The 7,735-nt window shown below is 43.3% G+C and overlaps 1 protein-coding gene across 1 annotated transcript; it reads right to left on the bottom strand.

The window, feature by feature from the left end:
* Positions 1–4,771: 4,771 nt before the first annotated feature.
* On the bottom strand, positions 4,772–5,894 carry LOC103648848 (uncharacterized). The gene is made up of 2 exons (XM_023301746.2): positions 5,543–5,894; positions 4,772–5,468 (listed from the first exon to the last, which is right to left on the bottom strand). Exons 1-2 carry the CDS (start codon positions 5,561–5,563, stop codon positions 4,953–4,955), a joined length of 537 nt encoding a protein of 178 aa, XP_023157514.1. The 5' UTR covers positions 5,564–5,894; the 3' UTR covers positions 4,772–4,952.
* Between the last annotated feature and the right edge of the window lie 1,841 nt (positions 5,895–7,735).

Below are 7,735 nucleotides of genomic sequence, written 5' to 3' on the forward strand. Positions count from 1 at the left end.
AAATCTAGAAGCCACAGGTGCCCAGAGACAAGCGGACAGAGTTCATGAGGGGCCATCCCCCTATCTTCACCCATTCTGCTGATCCCATGGACGCCGAAGATTGGCTGTGTATCGTGGAGTGTGAGTTGCACACTGCTCAGTGCAACGATCGCGAGAAGGTTCTATATGGTCCCTGTCTGCTAAGGGGAGCAACACAGTCTTGGTGGGAGTTTTACCTCACCACCCATGCCGACCCTGAAGCCATCACCTGGGTGGAGTTCAGGGACAACTTCCGTAGTTACCATGTGCCTGAAGGACTGATGATAGTAAGGAAGGAGGAATTCCTAGCATTGAAGCAAGGACCGCTGTTTGTTAGTGAGTATAGGGACAAGTTTCTACATCTGTCACGCTATGCACCAGAAGATGTCAATACAGATGCTAAGAGGCAGTATTGTTTTTTTAAGAGGTTTGGTTGATCCCCTTCACTACCAGATGATGAATCACATTTTCCCCACCTTCTAGCATTTGATCGACAGAGCCATAATGACTGAAAGGAAGCGCTAGGAGATGTATGATAGGAAACACAAGATTGGTGGATCTCAGGTCGGGAGTAGCAGCCGTCCCCGCTACTCAGGCAACCCACCTCAGCAATTCAAGCAAGGTCACCAGCACCAACATCAGCGTCAAAACCAGCAGTAGCAGTATCAGAGGCAGTTTCCTCAGCAGCATCAGAAGTACCGTCAGAACAATCCGCAAGGAGGAAATCAGTACCAACGTTAGAACAACCAGGAACCTCACCTTCTTGCCCCAGCAACCAACCAGAACAACCAAGTAGTTCCAGCACAAGGAGGAGGCCGCACATGTTTCCACTATGGAGAACAAGGCCATTGGGTGAATCATTTCCCAAAGAAAGTAGCTCAGCACAGCCAGCTCCCAATGCCCCTGCTAGGTAGAATGCATTGCAACAAGGAAGCAACAACCGTGGGCAGCCTCATGCGCAGTACGGAAAGGTGAACCACCTAGAGGCTGACACAGTTCAGGAGACCCTAGGACTGGCACTAGGTACATTCTTTGTCGAGTACCATTATGCAAATGTGTTGTTTGATACTGGAGCAACGCATTCTTTTGTCACTGCATCATGGGTAGAATCACACAATATACTAGTAGCACCCATGTATCCACCTATGAGGGTTAGTTCAATTGGTGGGAGAACCCAAACAGATAGATATTGCCCTAGTGCAAGAGTTCAAATAAGGTGGATAGAGTTCTCCGCCGATCTAATAGTTATGAGTAACCAGGATGAGACTATAGATGTCATCCTAGGGATGAATTGGCTAACCAAATATCAAGCAAGTCTTAGCTGTGACAAGAGGACAGTGAAGTTAGTGTCCTTATCTGGAGAGGAAGTGTTAGTGGAGTTGATCTTGTCTAGACCAAGGAAAGGAAGCTGTCACCAAGTCACCGCCCATATTGAGGAAATCGAGCCATCAGAAGCTATCAGCGTAGTATAGAAATTCCCAGATGTGTTTCTCAAGGAGTTACCAGGCATGCCCTCTGAAAGGAAAGTTGAATTTTCAATAGAGCTTATACCTGGCACCGCCCCTATTTCCAAGAGAGCCTATTGAGTGTCCGGACCATAATTGGTGGAACTCAAGAAGCAGATTGATGAATTGTTAGAGAAAGGCTACATCAGACCAAGTACCTCGCCTTGGGTAGCCCTAGTGTTATTTGTGGATAAGAAGGATGGTACAAAGAGGATGTGCATTGATTATAGATCCTTGAATGAAGTCACTGTCAAGAACATGTGCCCTTTGCCAAGAATTGAAGATCTATTCGATCAGTTGAGAGGAGCCAGTGTGTTCTCGATGATAGATCTGAGGTCAGGTTATCATCAGCTCAGGATTCGACCCTCGGATATACTGAAGACAGCTTTCATCACCAAGTACAGACTATATGAGTTCACGGTCATGCCATTCGGTTTGACGAATGCACCAACTTATTTCATGTACTTGATGAACAACATGTTCATGGACTACCTCGACAAGTTCGTAGTGGTGTTTATTGATGATATCCTTGTATACTCCTAGAATGAGCAAGAGCATGAAGAGCACTTGAGGAAAGTACTACAGAGGCTACGAGATTGTCAACTGTATGCCAAGCTTAGCTAGTGCGAGTTCTAGATCAGCGAAGTCCTATTCTTGTGTCATATTATAAATCGAGATGGACTAGCAGTGGATCCAAAGAAGGTAGCAGCGATTCTGGACTGAAAAGCAACAAGAGACGTCTGAGGAATCAAGAGTTTCATTGGAATGGTCGACTACTATCGGTGTTTCATTAGAGGTTTCTCCAAGATTGCTAGGCCAATGATAGCCTTGCTGTCGAAGAAGGTTGAGTTCAAGTGGACCCCAGCGTGCCAAGATTCCTTTGAGACGTTAAAGAAGAAGTTGATAACAACACCTGTATTGATTCTGCCAGATGTCCACAAGCCATTCTCAGTGTATTGTGATGTTTCGTACACCGGACTGGGATGCGTGTTAATGCAAGAAGGGAGAGTAGTGGCATACTTGTCACAACAACTGAAGGTTCATGAGAAGAATTACCCCACTCATGACTTGGAGCTAGCAGTAGTGGTCCATGCACTGAAGACCTGGAGACACTATTTGTATGGGCAGAAGTGTGATATCTACACGAACCACAAGAGTCTCAAGTACATATTCACTCAGTCAGAGCTAAACATGAGGCAGCGAAGATGGCTAGAGTTGATCAAAGACTATGAGCTAGAGATACATTATGACCCAGGCAAAGCAAATGTGGTTGCAGATGCTTTGAGCAGAAAGAGTCAAGTCAATATGTTGGCCACTCACCCGTCGTACGAGCTAGCAAAGGAATTTGACAGGCTAAGTCTCGGATTTCTAAACAACACTCAAGGAGTGACAGTCGAGCTGGAACCCACTCTAGAGCAAGATATTAGAAAGGGCCAGAAGGATGATGTGAAGATCAACGAGATACGATAGCTCATCATGGATGGGAAAGGTCCAAATTTTCGTGAAGACGCAGAAGGAGTGGTGTGGTTCAAGGATAGATTGTGTGTTCCTGACATCTAATCGATCCGGGAACTGATTCCCAAAGAAGCTCATGAGACAACATATTCTATACACCCTGGTAGCGAGAAGATGTACCAAGACCTAAAGAAAATATTCTGGTGGTATGGAATGAAAAGGGAGATAGCAGAGTATGTGGCTGTATGCGGTAGTTCTCAGAGGATCAAGGCAGAGCATCAGAGACCCGCAGGTTTGTTGCAGTCGTTGTAGATTCTTCATTGGAAATGGGATGAGATTGAGATGGACTTTATAGTTTGTCTACCCCGCACTCATGTTGGTTATGATTCCATCTGGGTAGTAGTGGACCGTTTGACAAAGGTGGCCCATTTCATACCGGTCAAGACCACCTATAACAGTGCAGTGTTGGCAGAACTATATATGTCTCGGATTGTATGCTTGCATGGCATTCCAAAGAAGATAGTATCAGACAAAGGCACCTAGTTCACTTCTCATTTTTGGCAGCAGTTACATGAAGCTTTGGGCACACACTTGAAGTTCAGTTCAGCTTTTCACCTGTAGACAGATGGTCAAACAGAGAGAACCAACCAGATTCTTGAAGACATGTTGAGAGCTTGTGCATTGGAAGACAAGTTAGGTTGGGACAAGAGGCTACCGTATGCAGAATTCTCCTACAACAACAGTGTAATACCCAAAATTATAAGACTTATAAAAGAGTTGATCTCCTTATGTGATTTGCCATCTACCTTTGAGACTTGTGCTTAATCATAGTTAAGAGGGAATAAACCCTTAATATGAATCCAAATAAGCCATCATCATGTTGGAGTTTTGTTTGTGCATTGAATAATAATAATAGTGACACTAATAAAAATATAGTAATGATTTGAGAATTTAGATTTATCCCAAAGGCACAATTTAGGAAAATGGAAATGGCATAGAAAAGGAAAATATAGAAATATTGTATAGAACAAAGTAAATGTATAAATAATTTAAATTATCCCATAATATGTTCAAAATAAACATTTTAATGTGAAGACAAATTTGTCACCAAGATTTGGATTTAAATTGGAAATTGAAAGCTTGAATTTGGAAAAGGAAAGAAAAAGAAAAGGAAAAATGCGAAAACACCGCTTGGGTCGTTTTCCCTCACTTTGGCCCATGTCCAGTTCTCCGTGTGGCCCAGGTGCTAAAGGGCGCCGACACATGGGGCCCACTGGCCAGCCGCTCACATCACGCCACACACTGAACAGCCGGGCGTCTGCTGTTGGACCCACACTGTCGGTCACTCGCGCACGCACCTTGCGTCTGTTTCTCTAGCACGTGGACCCAGCGCGCCAACTCATCGTCGTCTACCCATGATGCTCGGCACAGCAGCCACGGAGATCTGATTTTTGCACCGTCGCACGATCTGTTGACGCGCCCTGGCCACATTTGTGTCCATATAGGGAGTCACGACCCCGGGTTTGCCCCTTCCTCCTCTTTTCCTTCCCCTTAGGTAGTGTTTGGTTGAGGAGCCAAGTAGAACGGAGTCGTTCCATCCCTGATTCTAGGAACAAAGCCGCTCTGTTCTGTGTTTGGTAAACTGGAACGGAGCGGCTCTGTTTTTTGTTTGGTTGCAGAGTGAACTGGAACAGAACGGCTCCATCCTTTGTTTGGTTGAAGAGTCACTGAAGTAGACATTAGCATGACATACAAGTTCATCACAACATGCATATATTTGACATGATAACATATAAACCACAAGTCATCACAACACTCATATAATCCAAAGTGCCATGTTCATGAATAAATAGAAGCATGACATAGAAGTTCATATCACCCAAAATGAAGTATTCCCAAAGTGCCTTGTTTATGGATACATAGAAGCATGACATACTAGTTTATGTCACCCAAAATAAAGTATTCCTAGCAAGCCTACATATTACCATTAATGAACTCAGTAAGCATACTAAGTTTGTACAACAACGGCACCTCCACAAACCCTTGTGCAACATTAGGATTGTTCAGCAAATAAGAATAGTACTTAGCCTTGTGCTCAAGCTCAAAACCAGGAAGACTATCCACAGCTTCAAACAAACCTGGTGGCAACGCTCTCTTGGATGCTGCATCTCGTATAGCACCAGCTATGGTTTGAGTACCAAGTTCAAAGGCGTGAACCAAAGGATCAACTATATTTTCATCCTTCTTAGCTCTCTTGGAGGGCCTATTGCCTGAACCCGCTGTGTCTTCTTTGTCAATGGAAGTACTGGATGGTGTTCCAACATTCATCTCATCCTCTTCAACATCAACAGCAAGAGGTTCACTTGAGGTCTTCACAAATTGACCTGTTGCAACACTATCACCGAAGATGGTAGCTAGATTTCCATAGTATGGAAGAGGCTTGTTTATGTACTCATCATCACCCTTGTTGATCTCCTTTCCATTCTCATCCTACCAATGGACAAACAAATTTTTTTTAGTGCAGAGCATTAGTAACAAAAGAAAATGTACAACAAACTTATTACCTTAAAATGACTTGTGTACATCTCATGGTCATATCGGATGATAAAGTTCTCTTCATCCCAGTTAGCACCACTCTTGCTCCTAAGTTGGTTGATCCTAATGTACTTTTTTCAATGTTTTCAAGTGGTTGCCAATTTGTTCAGGAGTTCTATTGATCTTAAAATGATTGTTCAAAGCTTTAGCACAAGCACTGAGATGAACTCTTTTGAAACCAGTTGATGTTTTGGAACCATCAGCAACAAGGTTAGCAAGAAACTCTTGCACAAAAGCTTTCTGACTTACTGTCCAAACAGTTCCACCTTTAACCTCTCCTTCCATTATATCCAGCTTGAAATGAAACAAAATAATACTAAATTTCAGCAACATAGAGTCATACAAACAAAATGATACTAAATTTCAGCAACATAGAGTCATACAAACAAAATGATACAAGAGTAATACAAACAAAATGGTACATAGAGTCATACAAACAAAATGGTACATAGAGTCATACAGACTCATGGTGCATTAGAATAATATTGTTGACGGTCTTGCCACATGGCATTTGCAAGTTCTTGCCTAAAATTAACCATGATGGCATGTTCTGTTGCTTGTCCATGTGTTGATGTTTGATGGATAATGCCAGGGAGGTCATCATTTTCGGCTATAATCAAATCATCACCGCCATCTTCTATGACCCAATTATGGATAATGCAAGCAGCAATAACAACTTCTACTTGGGTAGGGAAAGGGAAAAATGGTATTGCATCATCAAGAATTTTGAATCGCCTCTTCAAAGAACCAAATGCACGTTCTACTGTTACCCTGAGAGATGAGTGCCTAAGGTTGAACAATTCCTTCTCATTTTGCACCGGGTTGCTGCCCCACTCATTCAAGTGGTACCTCACACCACGATATGGAGGCAGGAAACCCGGCTTGGCTCCATATCCGGCATCAACTAGGTAGAACTTGCCTAAATCATATAAGGGGACAGTAGTTATTATATACTCAAATGAGCTACTCAAATGATCTACTCAAATTTTTTTGTACCTTGAGGAACACGAAGACCATTTGGGCGTTCTAAAGCATCGCGTAATATTGAAGCGTCATGGGCTGTTCCCTCCCAACCAGCTATAACACATGTGAACCGTAGATCAAAGTCTACGGCTGCCATTACATTTTGTGTAGTGTAACTCTTCCTACCACGAAACGCAGGTTCCAATTCCTTAGGAACAGACGCCCGAATATGTGTTCCGTCGATGGCCCCAATACAATCCTATTTTAGCATTACAATAACAATATGTAAGGTCTCAACAGTCTACCTATAATCAAAATAATTTGGGCAAACAAACCAAACACTACCTTAAAATAAGGATCCCAGCGTGGGTTCCCCTGAATTTTAGATGGTGTCGTCGATGATGGTGGCTTAATGAAGTCGGTGCGTAGCTCTCCAATTGCATGAAGGACTTTATTGAAGTACCGACTAACGGTTTCCCCGGACCTACCAAAATTAGTGGCAACTACTCTATTCCTAACATTATGGCCAATTGTGTGTAAAAACATAGCAACTTGTTGCTCAACACACATGTGTGTAGTGTCTTGTAATAAACCTCGATCCCTAAAAAGTTTACAAAATCGAAAGAACGATGCTCTATTAAGCCTAATCATATTGACACAAGTAACATCATTCTTCCAAATTTTATCATTGAGATACTCAGCTCGCTTCCTATCCCTCTCATCAATTGGAGCATAAGTAATTTGTCCTACGGGTGCATGACCGTGTCGTTTTCTCTTTCGAGCTCTAATAACAATTGCCATCATCGAAAGAACCGCATGAGCAGCAGCTACATAGACTAGAAAATCATCGCCCTCATCCATCTATATGCCAACAAAAAATACATAACCAATTCACAACACATGAAGACAGTATATTCAAATCAATAGAGCGGCAAATTCATCTTACAAGTATACCTTTACTGCAGTTGTTCTTGGCTCTCCTTCTTTGTGCAATCAATCTGGTTTCCAATCAACAAGAAGTGAATTAGTTTACAATCAACCAAAAAAAGACACAAGGAGAGGGAGCTGTGCAGAGGGAGCAGTAGAGGGAGCTGCGCAGAGGGAGGCGGCCATGGCTGCTCCGGCCAGATCTGCCCGCCGGGACCAGCAGAGAGATGGCTGGGCTGCGCGAACCAGCAGAGAGCAAGACCTGCGCGCGG

This window comes from Zea mays, chromosome 2 (assembly GCF_902167145.1).
Source record: "Zea mays cultivar B73 chromosome 2, Zm-B73-REFERENCE-NAM-5.0, whole genome shotgun sequence".
NCBI lineage: Eukaryota > Viridiplantae > Streptophyta > Magnoliopsida > Poales > Poaceae > Zea > Zea mays.

Excerpts from the sequence above, each read along its gene's own strand:
- LOC103648848 (XM_023301746.2), bottom strand. The coding sequence starts at position 5,563 with ATGTACACAAGTCATTTTAAG. Across the intron at positions 5,469-5,542 it reads TGTACACAAGTCATTTTAAG|GATGAGAATGGAAAGGAGAT; the intron begins GTAATAAGTTTG and ends GTCCATTGGTAG.